The sequence below is a fragment of the Carcharhinus amblyrhynchos genome, chromosome 3, assembly GCF_965287045.1.
Source record: "Carcharhinus amblyrhynchos chromosome 3, sCarAmb.v2.hapA, whole genome shotgun sequence".
Taxonomy (NCBI): domain Eukaryota; kingdom Metazoa; phylum Chordata; class Chondrichthyes; order Carcharhiniformes; family Carcharhinidae; genus Carcharhinus; species Carcharhinus amblyrhynchos.
In genome coordinates, this window is record NC_137326.1 from 60,661,135 (window position 1) to 60,685,184 (window position 24,050).

Consider the following 24,050-nt stretch of genomic DNA (forward strand, 5'->3'; position numbering starts at 1 on the left):
GGCACCTGCTGCACAGAAGCCACCGGGACACTTGACGTGTATGCCCTTGAAATGTGAAGGTGGTCGAGTAGAACTCATCATGTATCTGTTTTCATACCAACCAAATAAACAAACCCAAATTAACTTAGGGACAAATTAAAAGGGGCACATCCCCAAAAGGAGGGGGAACAGCCTGAACCAAAACCAAATCACAAAGGAAACTTAAAACATGAAATCAAAATGTGATTCTTGGAGTTGATTATACACTCCAGCCCCTGCCATGCCCAGTGGGCGCGGAAGGGTGTCTAGGCTTGGGGCCAATGTGAAATTTTGTCCGAGCAGGGGAACACTTGGACGGGACCCCACCGCTCGCCTGCGCCTCCTTGAGACTGCATGTGCGCTCGGGGCCGAGCACGACTGTCCTAAAGTCTTGGATGGCTTTGGCCATGCACCAGACAGCCACCCCCGTGCTCAGCCAGCCCGCTCCTCCGTCATCCAGCATGTCCCCAATCCTAGTCACCCTGGCGTCCACGGCCCTCCATTCCGCCAGCCACCTGAAGTTACGCGGCTGAGGAGGAGCGGATTCCAGAGCACGAGACCTGCCAGTCCTGACAGGGGAGAGCTGCGTCGTGAGCTGACCGTGTTCCAGGCCCTGAGGTGGTCTGATAAAAGACGGGCAATGCCTGCAAGGAGGTCAGAATATGCCCCAGATTGATATGCCGAAGCTGCACGTTGTAATTCAGGCTTTGTAACTGGCTGAAGAAATACCATTGGGCACACATCGTGGAGGAGGCTTGATGTAAAAGTATCTCTGCAGGGTCTGGAGGTGGAAGGTGTGCCAAGACACACAAGACCTTGGCTGTCCTTCTCAAGCAGGAGGTGCAGAACCTGGGCAGAGACCCAGTGCAGTCAGTTGTCCCAGAGGAACCGCAGGAGAGTTTTCTGCATGTTTGTGACAAAGCCGGGGGAGGGGTCAAAGGGAGCAGCCGGTGTCACAGCATGGAGGCCACCGGCTGGTTTATGATGAGAACGGGTGCCCTGTAGGACAGCACTCAGAGCAGTCCTGTCCAGCGGCTCAGGCAGGCGGAGACTTTGGCTTCCAGTTCCTGCCAGTTCTCGGGCCAGGATTCCTCGGCAGGGCAAAGATGGACCCCCAGCTAGAGGAGTTGGTCCCGCTCCAGGCGAAAGGCCTGAACTCCTCCAGACGAGGGTCCATCTCCCATGGACTGACCAGGGGCCCGGAGCACTTGGCCCAGTTGATCCTGGCTGAGGACGTAGCAGAGTACACCACCTGGCACTCTCGTATCCTCTGCAGGTCAGCTGGGTCCGTGAGCATGAGGAGCACACCATCGGCAACAGGACCACCTCTACGTCTGGGCCATGCACAGCCGAACCCGACAACCTCCTCCACAAGAGGTACAGGAATGGCTCCACGCATATAGAATACAGTTGGCTGGACGAGGGGCAGCCCTGCCTTATCCTTGCCCAAAGCAAAGGGGACCCGTTAACCTTAATTAGACACTCTGTGGCAGAGTACAGTAATCGGATCCGGGCGACAAAATGCATTCCGAACCCGAATGCCCGCAGAGTCCCGAGTAAATACTCATGCTCCACCCTGTCGAACACCTTCTCCTGATCTAATGACAAGAAGATGCTCGACAGACCAGCCCTCGGGGAATGGTGGAGAAGATCCGGAACTAGATGTAAAGTGTAGTACTGGTCAGGGTGGATCGTGTGGTCCAGCACGGAAAAGCCATCGCTCTGGTGAAGATTTTATCATCCTTGCTGAGGAGGGAGATCGGGTGCCAGATCTTAAGTTGGTGGAGATCCCCCTTCTTCAGCAGCAGGGCGATTATTGTCCTGCGCCACAAAAGGGGCATCTCTCTCGTGGCAATGCTCTCCCCCAGGACACCCGCGTAGTTGTTCCCCAGGACATCCCAGAGTACCCTGCAGAACTCCACAGTCAGCCCGTCCAGCCCCGGGGCCTTGCCCCGTTTGGAGGGTGTTGAGGGCGCTGGTCAGCTAGGCCAGATGATTGAGGCCTCAAACCTGCCAATGCCCTCCGGGCTGACCTGCGGCAGGTTCTTCCACAAAACTGTGCGGGCATCCTTGATGGATGGATCCGGAGAGAAGAGGAAAGTGTAGTAATTCCAGGCAATGGCCTGGATGCCCTCCGGAACTGTCATTGGCCAGCAGCATAAGGAGCCTGCCCTTTTTCCAGCGAGTAGAAGAAGGGGGAACTGTAGTCCAGGTCCACCTGGAATTAGAGTCGTGACCTTACATATGCACCGTGGGGCCTGATGAGTTGCAGGTCCCTCAGCGCTCCCTTCTTCTCCCTGTACTCCAGACGCAGGGCCGGGTCCACGTCGGGCTGACTGAGATGTGCCTCCAGGTCAAACACCTCCTTCTCCAACACCTAGAGCCTGGATTTCCGCCTCCTTGTCAACCCCCTTGCGTACTCCTGATCGAAGGTATGGGTGTGAATCTTGCCCACGTCCCACCATTACCTCAAAGAGGGAAGCCTCCCCGCTTCTTTCTCCAGCTGACCCAGAATTGACGGAATGAGTGGAGGAAGAGCTTGTCCTCCAGCAGCGTGTTGTTAAAGTGCCAGTATGCAGGCCCCCTGCGGACATGAGACAGAACAAACTCCGCCCACAGCACTTGCCACATGGAGGCCGATGGGACACTGGACACATGCGCCTTGAAATATAAAGGTGGCCGAGTAGGACTCATCAGGTACTTCATACTCTGGCAAGCCAATCTCATTAGCCTGGCTGAAGTCATCACACTCACCTTGAGTTATATTCAGTGACTCAATCTTCACTGATCCCTTCATTAAAGAATTCCAAAGCTTCATGACCCTCCACGGGATGAAATTCCTCTTCGTTTCTGTATCAAATGGGATATCTCTATTCTGAAACTACGCCTCCTAGTTTCCTCATAAGAGGAAACATCCTCTCAGCATTTATCCCCCCCCATCAACCCTAAGTATCTTATGGGCTGAATTTTACACTCCCTCCTTATAGATTCTGAGGTGTGGGTTGGAGGATTTAATTGAATGGGAAACCCCAGCAAATGTAACTTTACAGTGGTGCAGGCAGGGCCTAGGGCTGGAAACCTAACTTTTTATCTATTAAGGCCCTTAAGTGGTATTGAAAGGGAATTTTCCCACCCAAACTCAATTATTAGTTTGACGGATTGGGTGCAGATAGTGTGGGAAACTGACAACAAACGTATCTCCATTGCAGGCAGGAAGTGGGGAGGAATGACTTGGGGGTTCCTCAAGGCCTTTTTAGAGTTGGGGTGCCCTCCCCACCAGAACCTTGGAGCTCTGATCTCCCATTCTCTCTGTGGCCTACCACCTCTTGCACTAGTCACCCCATCTGCATCAGCCCAGGGCACACCCTAACCTCACAACCCTGGGACTTACCTTTCCAACAGAAACTTTGTTTCGAGTAAAATGTTGCAGTACTGCTTCTGGCCACTGCAGCGATTGGCCGACAGCTGTCACAGGCGAGACTTCCGTCCAAGGGCAGACTGTAGTCCCACCCACTGTCAGTCAATGCTCAACTGAGGGATAAATGGCAGAGGGATTTTGAGAGTCAGCTGAAGCACATTTCAAGCCGACTCTCAGGGTGGCAAACGCTAATCGTTCACCGTCCCAAAAATTCTACCCTGTGTGCACTTTCCAAAATTCCAATGAGTGTCGGCTCAACCTGCACAACCGTTCCTCTTGAGACAAACTCCATATAGAAACATAAAACTTCACCACAGTAATAAGCCTAGTCAACCTTCCTTGGACTGTCTCCAATACAGGTTTATCTATCCTTTCATAAGGAGACAAAATTGTACATAGTACTCTAGGTGTGGTCTCATCAATGCCAACACAGTTTGGAAATACTTCCCTATACTCCACCCCTTGCAATAAAAGCCAACATTCATATTGCCTTCCCAATTACTTGCTGTACTTACTTGCTAATCTTTTTGTGATTCATGTTGGAGACCATTGGAGAGCATGAAGTTCTGGAAATCACCGCTAGTGAAGACAATGCTATTATTGGAAACCAGGACTTCTGATATTCCATGCGTGCTAAAATTTCTCAATTGTAGCCTGAATAGTTGTGGAACTCATGTGATGCACCTCCAACCACTTGGAGTTTGCATCCACCATGATTATTAACATAGAACCCATAAAGGACCCTTGCATAATCCACGTGTGCAGGCACCCATGGCCTGCTAGACCACTTCCACGGTGTAGAGAGACTGAAGGTGGTTTTTTTAAAAAATTTTCCTGGCACAGGTCACATTGCTTTACCAAGTCTTTGATGTCAGAGTAAAGACCAGGCAACCAGATGCAATCCTAGCCCGCATCTTCGTTTTTGCTACTCCAGGGTGGACATTATTTAATTCCATTAGTATTGCACATTATCCTGGAGGTGGAACAATTATTCAGGACTACCAAAGCATGATCCCGTCCTCATATCTAAGCTCGGATTTCTTAATGAGGTAGGATTTCATTTCTTTGCACGATTGTCTTTGGAATCCACCTGTAGGATCATGTGCCTAATATTGAATAAGGTTGAGTTTCTTTTAGGTCCAGGCTTTAATCTGCCTTGCTAACACTGCCAAGGTCTCCAAAAAGTTCAGGGTCATCATGACCTCTTCTAGTCTTGATAAAGGATCCAGGCTTGTGGGCAATGGGAGGCAGTTCAGTGCATCTGCATTAACTATCTGGGTCCCTGGGCAGAGTTCCAGAATATATTTATAGGTCACCAATAACAAATTGAATGATAGTAACTGACATTTAACTTAGAAAAAGCCTCTGCATGTGGAGCTTCCCATGTCCATCTGTGATGTTTTCATAGTTGGGCATCTAGCAGGCCAGAATGTAAGACAAATTTAGGATAAATTTTCTGTAATAACTGACGAACGCCAGGAAGGATTTTAACTCTGTAGTGTTCCTTAGGATTGTTGTCTCGTCGATCTCCTTTACCTTATCCTCCACTGGATCCCTTGCCATCTACTCGGTAGCCTAAATAGGTGACTTCAGCTGCCTAGAAAATGCATTTCTCCCTCTTCAAGTCAAACCATGCCCTGGAAAATTGCTGTAAGACTTCTAGGATGGCCAGGTGTTCCTGCTCTGAAACTCCTATGACCAAGACATCATCTAAGTATACTGCTACCTTGGGTAGCCCTTGAAGGATGTTCTCCATAACTCTTTGGAAGATGACACATGCATACAAGACTCCAGAGGGCAATCTTGTTTACTCATAGAGTCCTTTATGCGTTGATTGTCACATATTTCCAGGATGACTCATCCAATTCAAGCTGCAGATAGGTATGGCTCACATCCAACTTGGAAAATATCTTTTCACCTTTTAACAACTCGGAGCATAGGGAGTTTGGAGACCTGATTGACCCTCAGTTTATAACCCCCATAAAAACAAATTGATTTGTTGGGCTTAAGAACAGGGATTACAAGTGTAGCTCATTATGCAAATTGCACAGGCCTTATTACACCTAAGCTTTCAAGAAGGCCTAGTTTTGTTTCCACGTTCTCCAGTGTGTCTCTGAAATACTAGGTGTAGCCTTGGGGTCAATGCTATTCCTTTGCTCTATCTATTTTCCTCAAGCCCTCCTGAAAAGCTCCAGAGTATCTACTATTAACTTTTACAGTCCCCCACATTTAGCCTGAAAATCTCCAACCGCTTCAGCTGGATTGGCTAGAGCCAATCTCTCCCCATAAGGCTTGGATCGTGTCCCCTTACAACAATGAATAGGAGACAAACTGATTGCTATCTGTAAGCCACTAGGGCCACCGTTTTGTCTTTTATTTGTAAAGGTTGGAGGTGTCTATAGGTCAGTTCTCTGATAACGGAGACTGTGTTTCCCATGTCCAGCTCCTTCTCCTTGTCATGGTCATTTACTGGTAATTCCACCATTATTGGGACAACTTTCATTGTTACAGTTGTATTGTCCCTATCTCTGGGAAAGGAGATTCAGCATGGCATGCTCAGGTATCAGCCTCAGTCTTCCTCTAAGACAGCAAGGAAACATCACTTGTGACTGTGCCCTTTGACTGGGTTTGCAATAACCTGTCAACTGGCAACTACACCTTTCTGGAGTATGTTTTTCAACACTGGGGTCAGTTAGCTCAGTTGGCTGGATGAATAGTTTATGATGCAGAGCGATGCCAACAACGCAGGTTCAATTTCCGTAACAGCTGGGGTTATTCACAAAGACCCCACCTTCTCAAACTTGCACCTGATCTGAGTTGTGGTGATCCTCAGGTTAAATCAGCTCTCCCCTTCAAAGTGGGGAGCAGCTAATGGTCATCTGGGACCAGGGCAACTTTTACTTTCACTTTCTTTAAACTCTTAGAATTGGCACTGCCATTCCTTGACTACCTGGAGGTGACATGAAAGTTCCTATAACGAATGGAATCCTTTAATACCTTATTGACACAAGCACTGTCCATTGAGGACTGGTTGCATTAAGCCCCTCCTCCATTGAAAGATAATGCTACCTGATGCCCCTTGTAGTTCTTGAACCCCTTTTGCTATGTTCCCAAGTGACAAGACTATCTCAACAGCTTTTATAAAGTCCAAATTGGGTTCTGTCAACAGCTTCTTTTGGATGGTCAGGTCATTTATGCCACATACCAATCTGTCCCACAATTTTTTATTGAACAAAGAACAAAGAACAAAAACAGCCTGGGAAACAGGCCCTTCGGCCCAATGAGCCCACGCCGCCATCTCAACACCACCAGTCCCCCTCTCCACCCATGACCCTTGTCTATTGTTTTATGGCCATCCACATTGAGGGAAACTGATTTAGGGACAATTTATTACTGCCAGTCAGCCTAACAGCACACCTTTGGGGTGTGGGAGGAAACCGGAGCACCCGGAGAAAACCCACGCAAGCACGGGGAGAATGCGCAAACTCCCACAGACACCGGCCCAAATTCACGTATCTGCACAGCAATCGGCGATAGTCACTGAGCTGTCGTCTTGCCCAGTATCTGGTCCAGTTTAGGCACACACTAACGACATGAAGCACTAGGCCAATCTCGAACAACCAAGAGCAGCCCAATTACGACCCATCGCGTGTATGCCCCTCGTTGGGCACAAGGCGGACCGACTTAAAACCTGTGAATGAAAAGAAAAAAAAAATTATTATTGTACCATATCCATTTACCTTACCAGGGATGCCCCAATGCTAATGACCCTTATTTAAAACAATCTCCTATATCCACCCATCTCCAACCCACTCATGTGCCTGTCTAAGTTACTCTTAAATGACTCTAGTGTGTTTGCCTCCACCACCTTACTTGGCAGAGCATTCCATACCCCCACTACCCTCTGTGTGAAAAACCTCCCTCTAATATCTGTGTTATACCTCTCCCCCCTCACCTTAAGTCCATGACCCTTTGTCCTACGTGTCTCTATCATAGGAAATAGCTTACCTCTGTTTACTCTATCTATACCCTTCATAATCTTATATACCTCTATTAGATCCCCCCCTCAGTTGCCGTCTTTCAAAGGAAAAGAACCCCAATTTCTTCAATCTTTCCTCATAACCCAGTCCTTCCATACCAGGCAACATCCTGGTAAACCTCCTCTGCACTCTCTCCAGAGTCTCCACGTCTTTCCGGTAGTTAGGCGACCAGAACTGGATGCAGTACTCCAAATGCGACCTAACCAACGTTCTGTACAACTGCAACATTAGACTCCAGCTCTTATAATCTATACCCCTTCCTATAAAGGCTAATTCGCAGTGTTCAGTTAGTTTCCATTACCTAGCCAAGAATTGGGTGACAGGTTCTCCAGTGGTTCTCCCAGTCACGTTGAAGCAATATCATTGGAAAATTACCAGGGGCTTTGGGTTGTAGTGATTTTTTTTATCAGGTCAAACAATTCATTGAAAATGTTTAAGTCAGAGTTTCTGGATAGGTCAGATTTCTTATCGCACTGAGAATGCTGTTAAAAATTTCACTTTGTGCTTTTCATCTCATTCAATGTTATCAGCAGAGAAGTAATACATGCTCAGTGTATTGGGTCCAGTCTTCCCAACTGATGCCCTAGGGCTTGAGTTTCTCGAAAAGAGGCATAATGGTTTTTTCTTACTAGAGAAATTCTTGACATTCAGAGATTGCCTGTAGGGAAAATGGAAGAAAATTGTTTCTCCTCATTGCCAATGTAGTAATTCAGCAACACACCAGTTTCTTGTCACCAACACCTTTTATTGTGCATCAAAGGAAAAAGCTGCTCCTGAAGCCTATAGTCAGATAGTCTTCACTTTTTGATCTACAACTCCAGTCCAGGTAAAATTATAGGCTTAAAACCTCTGCTGACTGCATCCCATTGGATGGGCCTCTGCTCACTCAATAAAGCAGCTCAGACTCCACTAAACCCATGGGGAGATCTATTGATGATCCCCTGTGGCTTTTGTGGTTATCATAACAAGAAACTTAACTGTACCAGGCATATAAATACTGTGGCTACAAGAGCAGATCAGAGACTGGGAATCCTGTGGCAAGTAACTCACCACCTAACTCCCTGACGTCTCTCAGAATTTACAAAGTACTGGTCAGAAGTGTGATGGAATACTTTCCAGTCTCCTGGATGGGTGCAGATCTAACAATACCAACCAGGACAAAGCAACCCACTGGATTGGCATCCCATCTATGAACATTCAATCCCTCCACCACTGATGGACAGTGGCAGCAATATATATCACCTACCAGATACTCTTCAGCAACTCATCAAGGTTCCTTAAACAGTACCTTAACCCATGTACACCACTATCTAGAAGGACATGGGCAGCAGGAATATGGGAACATTCCTGACTTGGAAATATATCACTGTTCCAGGGTCAAAATCCTGGGGCTCCATCCCAAACAGCATTGTGGGTATACCTACGCCACATTGATAGTAGTGGTTCAAGAAGGCAGCTCACCATCACCTTCTCAAGGTCAGTTAGGGATGGGCAATAAATGTTGGCTTAGCCAGCGAAACCCTTAAACAAATGAAAAATAATATTTCTACCGTCAACAAATTTGGCCACAATACAGTCAATCTCTTCATCTAAGTCATTAATAAGGATTATATATATTTAATACATAATATATAGATTATATATAGCATTGATCCCTGTGGTGCCCCACTAGTTACAGTTTGCCAGCCTGAAATTGGCCCACTTGTCCCAAAACTCTACTTCTTGTTGGTTCACCAATCATCTTTCCAAGCTAGTATATTACTCCCATGGGCTCTTATTTTGAAATATAACCTCTTATGTGGCACCTTATTGAATGCCTTTTGGAAATACAAATACACTACATCTACTGGTTCTCCTTTATCCTTGCTACATTCTCAAAGAACTGTAATAAACTTGTCAAACACAATTTCCCTTTTACAAAACCGTGTTGCCTCTGCTTGATTGTATTGTGATTTTCTAAATGCTGTGCTGTTACCTCCTTAATAATGTATTCCAGCATTTTCCCAATGACAGATGTTAGACTAAGTGACCTAAGTTTAATTTCCTTCCCAGCTTTTGACCACTCTCCTTTCTCAGATAAAGGTTTTTCCAACCCACTGTCATCTTTCAGGAATTTTGAAAGAATTCAACCAATACAGCACCATCGCTGCAGCAACTTCTCTTAAGACCCAAAGGTGCAGGCCATCAGGTCCAAGAAACATGTCACCTTTTAATCCCATTAGTTTTCCTGGCATTTTGTTTTTCTCTAGTGATAATGACTGTTTTGAGTTCCTCCCTCATTTTCTACTATTATTGGAATGGTTTCAGTTTCTTCTATCATGAAAGCAAACACAAAAGATTTGAGTCACTGCCATTTTCTTGTTTCTCATTCTGATTCCCCAGTCTCATCTTCCAAGGGACCAAAGCTGGCTTTTGCTCCCCTTTTCCTTTTTATATACTTGATGGGCAGAGTAGCCTAATTCTGCTCCTATGTCTTGTGGTCTTATATATTTGTAGAAGCTCTTACTATCTGGTATTATATTTAGTGTAGCTTCAAGATCGATCAATGGATCGACCAATGGATTTGATTTGATTTGATTTGATATGATTTGGAGATGCCTGGATCTCTTATTTAGATGGTGCTGAGTAAAAGGGTTTGCTGCATCTCCTTTCTAATCTCCAGTTTTCTGATTTGTTTTCAGCCACTGTCTCGATGCTGGTGACTGTCACTCAAGTCAATGAGTTTCCCCCTGTCTTTCATGGCATCAAAACATTCTCAGTTCCAGAAAACAGTCCAGCGAACACATGGGTGGGCACGGTGAATGCTACAGATGCTGACTGGGTCTATAACAACGTGGGTTTCTCCATTGTTGGACATGATCCACCAATCTTCTACATTCATCCATATACTGGTTAGTGTTCCTGATGATGATGGAATGACTGGTTTGGTGACTGGAACTGACTATGGCAGAGCGCAGTAAATTAGAAGAAGGGGATAGGATGCTGGTGGCGTGTTAACTGATCACACTGCCACATGATCACTCAATACAACTAAAATCAATGTAAAAGGAAAGGAATTGCATTGATTTAACATCTCTCATGACTTTGTATCATGCCAGTCTGGTTTACAGTCAATGAGGGACTTCTGAATCATTTTGAGGTTCCGTGAGCAGTAATGCCCATCACTTGCCAATCGGAAAATCCTGGCCAGAGTTACTGTTGCAATGTGTGAAATGTGGCAAATGATTTTCACACAGCAAGATCCCACAAACAATGTAATAAATGATCAGATAATCTATTTCAGTGAGATTGCTTGAGGGATAAATGTTGACCAAGACACCAGTTTCCCCCTTCCTCTTTGAAAGAGTACAATTGATCTTTAATATTCAATTGAGAGAGTAGAAAAAGCTTTGGTTTAACATTTGATCCAAAACATACATTGAAGTGTCATACCCCCCATACCCTACCCCTGTGTCATAACCCTCCACCACACCCCTGTGCCAAACCCTGACACCACACCCCTGTGCCAAACCCTGACACTACACCCCTGTGCCAAACCCTGACACCACACCCCTGTGTCATACCCCTATGATGTGGGGATGCCGGCATTGGACTGGGGTAAGCACAGTAACAGTTTCTGTCATACTCTTATATCATACCCCTGTACTATACCCCAATACCACTCTATATCACACCCCTGTGTCATACCCTGACACCACACCCCTGCATTATACCCTATACACCACACCATGTGTCATACCCTTATACCATACCTCTGTGTCATACCCCTATATATTACTCCAGTGTCATACCCCTATAACACCCCTTTACCACACTCCTGTGGCATATCCTGACACCGCACCCCTGTCATACCCCAACACCACACTGCTGTGTCATAACCCCACACCATACCCCGATGCCATACTCCAATACCACACCCCTGTGTCATACCCGACACTACAGCCTTGTTTCATACCCTTATATCACACCGCTGTGTCATAACCCTATGATGTAGAGATGCTGGTGTTGGACTGGGGTAAACACAGTAAGAAGCCTCACATCACCAGGTTAAAATCCAACAGGTTTATTTGGTAGCAAATGCCACCAGCTGTTGGAGTGCTGTTCCTTTGTCACGTGAGTGGGTGGACTTTAACCTGGTGTTGTGAGACTTCTTACTGTCATATCCCTACACCATACCCCTGTGGCATAACCTTACACCATACACCTGTGTCATATCCTACACCATAGCCCTGTGTATACCCCTACACCAAATCCCTGCATCATGCCCTACACCATATCCCTGCATCATACCCTACACCATATCCCTGCGTCATACCCTACACCATATCCCTGCGTCATACCCTACACCATATCCCTGCGTCATACCCTACACCATATCCCTGCATCATACCCTACACCATATCCCTGCGTCATACCCTACACCATATCCCTGCATCATGCCCTACACCATATCCCCGCGTCATACCCTACACCATATCCCTGCATCATACCCTACACCATATCCCTGCGTCATACCCTGACACCACAGCCATGTGTCATATCCCGACACCACACCCCTATACCATATACCCTATACGTCTGGTCTCACCAGAGGGATCGAAGGCCATTGGAGCCTCTTGGATGGTTGAGGGCAAGGCCTGGTAGTGGCCAGTATGGCACTACCTACTTGACACCCTGGTAGTGCCCACGAAGCACCATTGCTCTTCCAGGGTAGTGCCAAGGCGGTGGGGCCTGAGTGAGGGTGGAGCCTGTGAAGTGGAGCGATGACAGGGGGGAGAAAATGGGAACACCATGGAGGGCTAGGAAAGGGGAGAACTCTGCTGGGGGGGTATGATCAGGGTGGGAGGGAAGGGAGAATCTCTGCCAGGGATGCGATTGGGATGGGAGGGAGGGAACTATACTGGGGGCTCGATTGGCATAGGAGGGAGGGAACTCTGCAAGTGGGTTGATTGGTGGGGGGGGATGGGGGTGGCAGTTGGCGATATCTGTGGGATCAGTGGGGGGGGGGGGAGCGCGGGGTGGTGGGTAGGAGACCAGGGGGTAATCAGCATGTGGGGTAGTGTCGACGTCCATGGGGCAAGTGAGCTGGTGGATACCAGGAGATCTCCCAGTATATTTGGAGATCAGGGCGCCTGTACAATGATGCCCCTAGAGCTCATTAGTTGGTTTTCCCAGCAAGCTCTGGCTCCACCCGACCACCCCCCCCCCCGGTCCATGTTCCCCACCCCCAAACACCACCACCAGCTGCCAAGAATTGCTTCCTCGCACTCTCTTTGCACTAAGTGCCATAAGATTGCATTTTCAAAAGCAGGTCTGAAGCTCTCCATTTTCTCACTTGTCTGGCACTTAGAATGCTTTATGTTAAATTGAGCCCTTAATATCTTATAATCCCCACAATTTCAATTGTCACCTGTTTCAGTTTCTGACCATTATTTTCCTAGGTCAAATCTACACTTTGGTTCCACTTGATTTTGAAAAGATTGATACCTACACACTAACAATCCAGGCTGTGGACATGAATTACAATCTGCTATTTGATAGCACCCAGCAACGAACCAGCTATGCCCAGTACACCATCAATGTTGAGGTATGAGAGAAAGCATTGGGTATGTGTGGCAGAACGACACTCTGTGCTGTTACAGAAAGCGTATCAATCCTTGAGAGAAATCGAGAGTCAGGGTGTGACACATAGCAAGTGGAAACTGGCGAGGTGACAGATGAAATAAACTGAGTACCTTACCCACTGGAAAGTTACCAGGAATGCACACACCTTTCCAGATTTTATTTTCCAGTTTGGGCCCTCCATTTTGGGATGCAAGAACGTTATCAGTCAGTCAATTCCACCATCCACCAGATTTTACTTCCCATCCATTCCAGATGGAATGTCAATTGATAAGATTTAAATGAGTCCAGGATAATGGAGACTTCCTGGATCTGTAGATGAGATTGAGTTCCCAGAGACAGAGTTTGTATTCCTCTGAGTAAGAAAAGTAAATTTATCTAATTGAAAGACTCACGATTTTTAAAGGATTTTGTGTGGCCAATAGAGAGAAAAAAAAACATTCTCCGTTGCTAAGACCAAATGAAATTGGGAATCTTATCAAACGAAGCGTGGTGAAACCACACTTCCCCAAATGGGCCTTGGAGGGCATATTGAATTTTCAAGGTTACATTGATGGATTTGTTTTAGGTTAGGGTGTCAAGTCAGAAGTGGGTAAATGCAGTCAACTATAGATAAATTGTGATCTAATTGAACGGGTGGAATAAGCTTGAGGGCCTTAATATTCCACATACAAACTATTTCTGGTTAATTCAGAGGGACACAGATTAGAGTTCTATGCAGGGACTTCTTGCTAAAAACATGGATCTTAGTGGCTGAGTTGCCACTCCCAGATCTAAACATAAGGCTCTGCTCTTTACCCTTGACAGCCTTGCCCAATGTAGGGGTGCAGTTCCACAAATATTAGTTGTTTCTCGCAGCTTGTTTCTTGGGAAGTTGCTCATATGTGGATCCTAGTTCTCCAGCAAGGAGTTACTGGATGAAGAGGCAGGGAGCGATTCTCTCACCTTGCTACACTAATTTTCTAATGCAGCAGGATGGAAGAATCTCACAGCGGGGCATGTGTGCAATTCACACATGTATTTATGCTGTGAGTGCACCTCCTGGCGCCGGATTTCTGGCATTGTCAGGTCTGTGCTGGAAACCAGCTGGACGACCAAGTAAATCATTTTAATATATTTTAAATCTGTTTTTAATGTGATTAGTGGGCCCAGGACTGAATTCTCCAGGGCTGCTGGCTTCTCCCATCCCACCAGAATATTTCATTCGTGGGATTTACCGTAGGTCCCCATTTCTGGCGGACTATCGGGGGCAATCGGGGCCCCCGAGGGGATTGGGTGCAGGGGGTAGTGCCCTCTGGGCTTAGGCAGTGACCTGGCAGTGCCAACCTGTGCCCCTGGGATTACCCAAGGGCCAAAGTGCCAGTGTCAAGGAGGCACCTTGGCACTGGTCATCAGGCATGGGGCAATGCCAAGGGGGTGGGGTCTATGGGGGGGGGTGAGGCCTATAGGGGCAGAGCCTATGGGGTGATTGGTGGGAGGTGTCCTGCTGCCACTCTGCCATTGGGAATGTTAAAGGAAAGAGGAAGATCAGCAATCAGGGCAGGCTGGAGAGGGGATCAGCCAGAGGGGTAGGGGTGAGGAGGGAGGGAGGTCTGCCAGGGGAAGGTTGGTGGTTCGTGTTCGCGCAATGGGATGGGGGAGTGAAGATCGATGGGTCTGGGATGACGGGGGTGGGAATGATCAGAGAAGCAGCGATCAAGCCATGAGGGAGTTGGGGGCAGCACTGCAGAAGTCTCGGGCTAGCAAGCGACCTAGCTGGCCAGCAAACAGGAGGCTGACAGTTTGGGGCCACTGTGCACGTGCAGGGGCCTGCTGGTTTCAGCTTCCTGGGCAAGAATAGGCCCCGCTCCCTGAAATCTAACAACATCACACTGGTGGCCTCTGCATTGCAGAGTGTGACAGATTCTAGTCTGAACTCTCACAGAAAAAACTACTTCTTCCTGCAAATTCAACACTTTGAATTTTTTTGGAAGAATTCTGCGCATGGTGTCAGGATAATAGCTTCCCAAGCAGGACACAGGTGATTTCAAAGACAGTTTAGTTAGAGCCAAATAGATGACCTACCCCTTCCGACATTTGCACCTGAACACTTCCCAGGAAGAATGAATGGTGCTCTCTACCTTCATATACTATTGCAATATAGGAAGAATTAACCACATGACATGCTTTCTAAAAGTGGTATCTATAAGCACAATAGGTGGATCCATGCTTGACTTTTCTTTTCCTATTCTGCGGATGCTGCATTCACATTGAATACCCTCTCTCCACTCCCAACTGAGGCCCCACGTAACAGGAACGAAAGCTGGACCATGTGGCAATTCCACAACCCCAAGTAATTCAGTGTGGGAATGGCAGCTCTCTTCTTATTGGTGCTATCTTTACTTCTAGAATGTAAATGATGTTCCTCCTGTATGTAATCCCCCCTTCTATGAGGAAGTAATCTATTCTACACGTGCGGACAACATCTCCATCGTTACGCTGTCCTGTACTGACAAAGATTCCTCGTTTCTCAACTACAAAATTGTTGGTGGTAAGACCTGTTTCTCTACATTGAGAGTGTACAAATATTGAGACTTGGTGATTCTACACTGATGCAGTTGTTACTGGGCTGGAGCCATTCTACAATGTTTGTGGCACTGGAGGACATTGCATTTAGAATGTTGGGCAGTTGAGGTATCAGTTGGTGGCATCCTTGCCTCCAAGTCATAAGTGTAGAGTGGATAGTCACTTGGAAGTTGGAATGACGCAGGTGCAAGAGGGGTCACTTGTAGGGAGTGCAGGAGTTCTGGCTAAGCACAAGCAGAGGCACAGCGTGTGAGAACAGCTCAGTTACTGTTAATAAACATCGACTGTTGTTAGTCCTTGTTTGCCAATACAAGGAGGTTATGGGTTGAATCCCCACTCCAAAGACTGACATTCCAGGGTAGTATTGAGGGAGTGTTGAAGGTGCAATCTTTCAAAGGAGATGCTAAACTGCGCGTTCTCCCCATGTCTGTGTGGGTTTCCTTCGGGTGCTCTGGTTTCCTCCCACAGTCCAAAGATGAGCAGGTTACTTTGATTTGCCATGCTAAATTGCCCTTTAGTGTCAGGGGATTAACAAGATAAATACGTGGGGTTACAGGGATAGGGCCTGGGTGGGATTATTGTTGGTATAGACTCAATGAGCCAATGGCCTCCTCCTGCATTGTAGGGATTCTATGATTGTATGAGATTTTGTCAAGTGATTGTAAAATATCCCCTGGTATTATTTGAAAGAGAGTTCCCTCAGGTTGAGGGATGAATTTCAAGCCCAGTAAAATGTGACTTGGGTCAGTCCAGATATTAACATTTTAAAGGCTCAACTCCCATTTGCCCATTTCAGAATTTTATAAATGGAACAATCGCCTCTTAGGAGTATGATGATACTGTGCCTTTAAGAAATGTACTTTAGTCATGTTTCTATGCAGCATGTTTTTAGCAACCCCTTCCATTTTATCAGTGCCACAGGGTCTACTACCGGTATCTTCCACTGTTACTGAAGGAGCAAAATTTCTCCTAATTGATAGAATGTTTGTTTTAATCTAGACTAATGCTGTTCCGTTGTTCTTAGTGTTCACCTGGGGATTGCAGGGTAGAGTCTGAGTAGGATGATTGACAGGGAATAAATGATGTGACTGGATGGAATTATGTTTACACAGAAAACTCAAGCTTAGATGCAGTTTGGAGTTGTTAGAGAGCAATGCCTTTCTTTTCCCCTGTTTGAAACTTGGAGAGAAGTATCTAGCAGAGACTAGGTTTATTTCTCTGAATTTCTGCTATTTAAGGATATATCTTTCTCTGAGAATCCACTGTATGAGAGTCAGAAGACAGGGGTCTGTCTGGATCTCTGTCCAGAAGTGTTAAAAGGCTGGAAATCTAGCACGCAGATAAGCATATCTGCTTTTGATGCTAACTGATTCTGAAGAAGGGATTCACGTCAATGGGGGTACTGCTAAATTGGAACAATAGAGATGGATAACTATACTAATATTTTGTCATGCGTAAGTATTTTAATTGGAAAAGATTATGCTAATTCTTTTGGTTGTATTCTAACTGTGTTTTAAATAATATTTGTTTTGATAAAAGCTTCCCAGCAGGTTAATTGACTCATACCTGGAGAAAAACACCTTATGCTTACCCTAATGCCAAAATCAAAAGTAAAGGCTAACTTCATAATATTTTTTAAACTCATTTATGGCATGTTGACATTGCTAGCATTTATTGCCCATCCCTAACTGCCCTCTATTCCAGAGGGCATTTGAGAATCAACCAATGTTGTGGATCTGGAATCACATGTAGGCCAGACCAGGCAAGGATGGCAGATTTTCTTCCCTAAGGGACGTTAGTGAACCAGATGGGTTTTTACAACAACCAACAATGGTTTTATGGTCACAATGGTTTTTAATTCCAGATTTTTATTGAATTCAAATTTCACTATCTGCTGTGGTGGGATTTGAACACAGATCTTGCCTGGGAATCCCTGGGTTACTCAGCCAGTGACAATACCACTATGCTACCACCTCACCAATATACCTTGAAGTTTCTAGTCTTGTCCTTAATAGATCGTAGTTTGGCAATTCCAATATTCCAGTGAAGCTGGCAGCCTCAGATTTAACCTACTTTGTAGATTTAACAGTGACAGGTCCAGACTCCAGACCTCTGGAAACTCAGCAGCATAAGCAAGGCAAAAAGAATTTGGAAAGATCATAAATGCATTTATAGCATTTCCCCCTCCAGCTTTTTCCCAAGCTCCCACACCATCTGACATCCCCCACCTCCATACAAAGATCCTGTGGTTGGTGATTGGGCTCCCCGCACCCCCACCAGCCCCCCAACACCCCAGGATCAGACCCTTCCCCATCTTGGGATCTGACATCATGTCCCTCCTGCTCCTGCAGCCAGCTCTGGAGTTCTTCCAATTGACCTTTGGGTGGAAAACCTGATGAGGAGAAAATATACACACAGGATTTAGACCTCTGAGGCATGCAGAGAACTTGCAACTCCCCCCACCCCCACTCCAATTCTGCCTTTGCAAATTATCTGGTCATTTTTGCTGTTTGTGTAATTTTGAAATTGGCTGTCATGTTTAGCTACATTATAATGTACATTTTGAAAGGTCTATATTGCATTGGCTGTGGTACATCTTGAGGTCACGAAAGGAGCTTTAAAATTACAGTCTATTAAGGAAGTGGTGTTCAGTTTCATTGGGTTACTGGAGAAATTTCAGTTCACAACCCTCACCTCAGGGAAGTTGGTGCAGATTGGCAGTGCCAGAGTCAAACCTGTGGCCTGGGGCTTCCTTTACCTCCCCATGGACTGGGTACAAGTAGGAGCAGGTGGCTCTCACTGCCAATATCACTGTGTCTCTTCCACCCTCGACCCTTAGCACTGTCAACAGAGGCCAGAATTCACTGCTGCCCAGAGGTGACCTTTGACTTTTCATTGTGCATTACTCTTACCCCATCTATAACTTGTGACATTTTCAGGAATTAAAATTGAATTAATTAATTAAAATTAAATTTGCCCCACCAGGAAACATAAACAACCGTTTCATTTCCCAGAGGAATTCGCTGTTCTCAAGAAACACCTTCTCATATAATCCGGATGGGATCTCTGACCCTACGACCTTTGAACTCCGAATTGAGGTCACTGATGATAATGGCATTTCTTCGAAAGTTCAGCTGACAATCACAGTGATTGTCATTATCCACGTTATTCCTTGGTCAACCACAGCACCAACTACCACCACACCATCAACCGTGAGTACGGAAGACTGCAGCTACCATCTTTTAGATAGATTTGCTTCAGAAGGTAGTGTCTTGTGATACACTGTACAGAAACATCATACGTCGTAAATGTAACAGGCTGGAGACTTTGGGCTTCGAGTTCCTAAAGCTCTGCAACATAGAGATTTTCTGGAAATACTGGAAATACTCAGCAGGTTTGGCAACATCTATGGAGAAGGAAAGAGAGCTAACGTTTCAGGTCAATGACTTTCCACCAGAACTGGGAAAAGTTAGAAATATAATAGGCTTTAAGAAGCTGAAATGGGAGAGTGGAGGGAAAATAGAAGAAGAGGTCTATGATGGGACAGAAGGCAGGAGATTTGAAATGATTAAAGATTAAATTATTTTGTACAGAGCTAAAGTGAGTAGTTAAAAGACGAGTTTAGAAACAAAAGATGTTCAGAGACGGTATGAATGGCAGAAAAAATGAAAATCTGCCTTCTGAAAGCAGAAAAAAAGAGAGAAATAAGATTAAGACTGAAGAAAGGGGATCAAAAACAAGAAAACAGTTCATGTTGTGTCTGGCTCTGATTGTAACTGCAACTCCACATTCCCACCTATCCCTGACAACCTTTCACCCCCTTGCTTTTCTGCCTTAAAATAATCAGAGACTCTGTTTCCACCATCTTTCAAGAAAGAGAGTTCCCAAGACTCACAACCCTCAGAAAAATTTCTCCTCATCTCTGGCTTAAATGAGTAACCCCTTATTTTTTAACTATGACTCCTGGTTCTCAATTCTCACAATAGAGGAAATATTGTCTCCACATCTACCCTGTCAAGAAACCTAAGTATCTTATATGTTTCAATCAGTTTGCTTCTTACTCTTACTCTTTTAAACTACAATGGATGCAAGCCTGTCCAACCTTTCCTCATAAAACAACCAACCCATTCCAGGGTTTCAGTAAATCTTCTCTGAACTACCTCCAACTGATTTACATTCCTTTTAAATAAGGAGGCCAAAACTGTACACAGTACTCTTGGTCTCACCAATGCCCAGTATAAAGGAAACATAAACTCTCTGTCTTTGTATTTGTAATGTCTTAACTACGTTAGGCATTTGGGTTTCACACAAAAGGAAAAAGATGTGTTTTGAACGCGTAAATTCAAAATAACAAAGGTTTATTTTTGGGGCTGTTGCCTGTACAGAGCAGAAAAGTGAAACTAAATAGAAGCCTGTGAAACACCCTAATGACATCACCATCAAATCATGTGATTAGCTCTTAAAGCAGTCATGCAATCACTTAAATATATAAAAGCATTTAATTCCCCTTAAAATAAATGATAACATTTTAGTAGCTTTACTAATCACTTGCTATCAGCATATTAGCCTTTTGTGATTCATGCATTAGGACATCCAAATCCCTCTGCATCTTAGGGGTGCATCAGAGAGTTCTTCCTTCCCTTTTTCTGATTTACATCTGCGATGTTACTTGTATCCTCCATAGTAAAGACCGATGCAAAACACCTGTTCAATTCATCTGTTATTTCCTTACTTTCCATTATTAATTCCCCAAGCATACTTTCTAGAGGACCAACACCACTTTGTCAATTCTTCCCTTTTTAAATATCTGTAGAAACTCTTACTCTATGTCTTTATATTGTCAGCTGGCTTTATCTTATACTTTTATTTTCCCCTCGTTATTAATCTTTTCGCCATTTCTTCCTTCTGTCCAATCTACTGACCTGCCAGCGATCCTTGTACAATTATATGCTATTCTTTAGTTTTTTTTAGTTAACCATGGACGGTGGGCTCTCCCTTTGGAATTTTTCTTTCTTGTTGGAATGTATCTATTCTGTGAATTCTGAAATATCCCCTTAAATATGCCCTATCACTTAACTTCATTTGCCAGTTCACTTCAGGTAGTTCTGCTTTCACATTCTCATAACTGCCCTTGTTTAAGTTTAAAATAATCGATCTTGGTCCATTCATCTCTCCCTGAAATTGAATTTAAAATGTAATCAAATTTTGATAGCTGCTACCTAGGGATGCCTTCATTATGAGATCATTAATTAATACCATCTTATTTCACAATGCCAGCTCTAGTATAACCTACTTTCTTGTTGGCTCCAATCATGGAATCCCTACAGTACAGAAGGAGGCCATTTGGCCCATCAAGTCTGTACTGACCACAATCCCACCCAGGCCCTATTGCTGTAACCCTCATTTACCCTGCTGATCCCCCTGACACGAGGGTCAATTTAGCATGGCTAATCAACCTAGTCCGCACATCTTTGGACTATGGGAGGAAACCATAGCACTGGGAGGAAACCCATACAGACATGGGGAGAGCGTGCATACCTCGCACAGATAGTGAGCCAAGGCCAGAATTGAACATTGGGACCCTGGCACTGTGAGGCAGCAGTGCCACCTGTGTTCTAAAAAATTATCCCAAAAACAGTCTATGAACTCATAATTGAAGCTACCTTTACCCATCTGATTTGTCCAGTCTATATGTAGATTAAAATCCCTCATTATTGTTGATGCACCTTTCTGACAAGCTCCCATTATTTCTTTCTTTAAACTCCTACTGCAGGAGTACTATTAAGGGACCCTGTACACCATTTCCATAAATAACATCTTCCTTTTATCATTTCTCATCTCTACCCAAACCATTTCTACATCCTGGTTTCCTGAACTTATCCCTTTCTTTGTACTAATACCATCAATACCAACATAGCCAGCCCTCTAGCTTCCTACCTTTCCTAACTGTCACATACCGATCAATATTCCAGATACCAATCTCGGTCATCCCACAGACATGTCATTGTAATGCCCTTCATATTGTAGTTACTTAGTTCTATTTGTGCTCTCAGTTCATCTCTTTTATTTCAAATGCTACATTCATTCAGATACGGAGCCTTTAGTTTTGTCTTTTTATTAGTTTTGTAACCTCTAGCCTTAGCTGCAATTTGTACTCTATGTGATAAACAATTGGAAATATTTAAAGAAACCATTCAAAATATTCAATGTTCCACTGAAATTCAAAAACTCAGCAAGAAATATCCATCCGTGATTCACTCAGGAAATTAAGGAATGAGGAAATGGCAGAGACATTGAACAAATATTTTGTGTCTGTCTTCACAGTGGAAGACACAAGTTACACACCAGAAATAGACAGTAACCTAGGGACTAAAAAGAGTGAAAAAATCAGCAGGAAAAATGTATTGGAGAAAATTAAGGGAGTGTAGTCCAACAAGTCCCGTGACATGAAGGCCTACTGCCGAGGGTTCTAAAAGAGATAACTGCAGAGTTAGACGATGTGTGTTACCATGCCAGAAATCAGCATGAGGCTGATTAACATATGAAAATTCCAATTTCCATCCTATTAGCGACCCTGGGATGATATCTCCTATTTTCCCATCCTTGGGCACTTAAAGTTTTGGGGGAAAAAATCGCCCCTGTAATATACTTTGAATTCCAAAAGTCATTTGATTAGGTGCCACACGATAGGTTAATATACAAAAAAATAGTGTTGAAGGTAACATATTCGCGTAGAGGATTGACTAATAGAAGGAAGCAAAGAGTTGGAAGGCTATGACTGAGACTGCCACAAGGATCAGTGGCTATTTACAATCTATATTAATTTCTTAATTGGAAAGACTTTTTGCTGACAATACGAAACCAGGTAGAAATGTAAGCTACGGGAAGGACACAAATAAGTTGCAAAGAGATACAGACAGGTTCAGTGGATGGGCAACAAGAGGGCAGTTGGAGTAAAATTTGGAGATATGTGAGGTTATTAACTTGGGTTGTAAGAAATGAAAAGCAGAATATTTTTAAAAGGCATGAAACTTGTAAATGTTGATGTTTAGAGAGTTTTGGGTGTGCTCGTGCAAGGAACTCAGAAAATTAGGATGCAAGTACAACAAGCAATTAGAGGAAGAGGCTTGACAGAAAAGACACTGAGAGGTTGTTTCTCTGGGTGTAGACACAGCCTCAGAGAAAGAAGATGATCATTTAGGATTGATATGTGAAAAAAATTCTTAATTCAAAGGGTTATGAATCTTTGGAATTCTCTACCACTGAGGGTTGTGGATGCTTCATCATTGAATATATTCTAGATTGGAATAGACAAATTTTTGATCTCTCAGGGACTTGGAGATATGGGGAATGGGTGGGAAAGTCTCAGTGAAGCCCAAAATCAGCCACAATTATACTGAAGGATGGAGAGAGCTGGATGAGCCATATGCTCTATTCCTGTTCTTGAATGGTTGTGACTTACAATCCAATTGGTTCCATTCTCATAAATTGCAATCTCCAAGTGTGTGTCCTTTATAAAAATGTATTTGAACAATGGTCCTGTGTGGAGTGGCCTTAGCTGATATTGCTCAGAGCCACATTGACTAGAGGATCCCAGGAATGATAGCTCTTCCTGACCTGTCTGATCCAAGCCCAGGGATACAACTGACCTCCCATTTGTATTTTCTGCTCTCTTGTTTTACAGACAATAACCCCAGTTAACAAAATAGTGACTGTGTTGGATAATTACTGGAAGCCTGAGGCCTGGTTTGTTGTGGTCCTGGCATTGATCTCGGCCTTGGCTGTTGTGGCCTTTGCATTACTGCTGTGGAAATGTCTCTCAAGGTAATTTTCAATTAACTGGGCTCCCAAAGCATGTTGTGTCCTAAACATTATGTGTTAAAATGCAGTCAGTGCTGTTGCATAAACAACTATGTTCTCTTTGCCATGACCATTCTATAATTCTAATCTTACTGTTTTATAAAGAGGTAAATTCCACAAGGCAATGGATGGCACCAGTTACTCAGGGTTATTGGTGTTGCTTGAGGGATGATTGTTGACCAGGACACTGGCAAAGCTCCTAGCTCTCTATCCAATGGAGTCATGTGGTCTTTATTACACACTTTATCAGATAGAATCATTGTCAAATACATCAAGTAATGGGCGTTATCACTGAAAAAGGAGAATTTAATAATAAAATCCCTTTCCAGCAGTCAGTCAACCTGATTACTACAACATGGCAAGGTTCCCCTAGTACAACCCCTTTGACAATACTACATTGACCTTCCACAGTGCAGCACCTTCTCAGTACTGACTCTATGGCAGTGCAGCATCCTCTCGGTGCTGACTCTATCGCAGTGCAGCACTCAGTTCTGACTCTCTGGCAATGTGGCACTCGCTCAGTACTG

At 44.7% G+C, this 24,050-nt stretch overlaps 1 protein-coding gene across 1 annotated transcript in view; it reads left to right on the forward strand.

Annotated features, from left to right (window-relative positions):
• The window catches only part of LOC145341186 (cadherin-related family member 4-like), a 103,918-nt gene that overhangs the window by 71,493 nt on the left and 8,375 nt on the right, over positions 1-24,050 (forward strand). Inside the window, exons 13-17 of the mRNA XM_080186109.1 lie at positions 10,158-10,367; positions 12,918-13,063; positions 15,487-15,628; positions 18,649-18,875; positions 23,348-23,487. Coding sequence (XP_080042235.1) covers positions 10,158-10,367; positions 12,918-13,063; positions 15,487-15,628; positions 18,649-18,875; positions 23,348-23,487 — 865 coding nt within the window. The remainder of the gene's footprint in view (positions 1-10,157; positions 10,368-12,917; positions 13,064-15,486; positions 15,629-18,648; positions 18,876-23,347; positions 23,488-24,050) is intronic.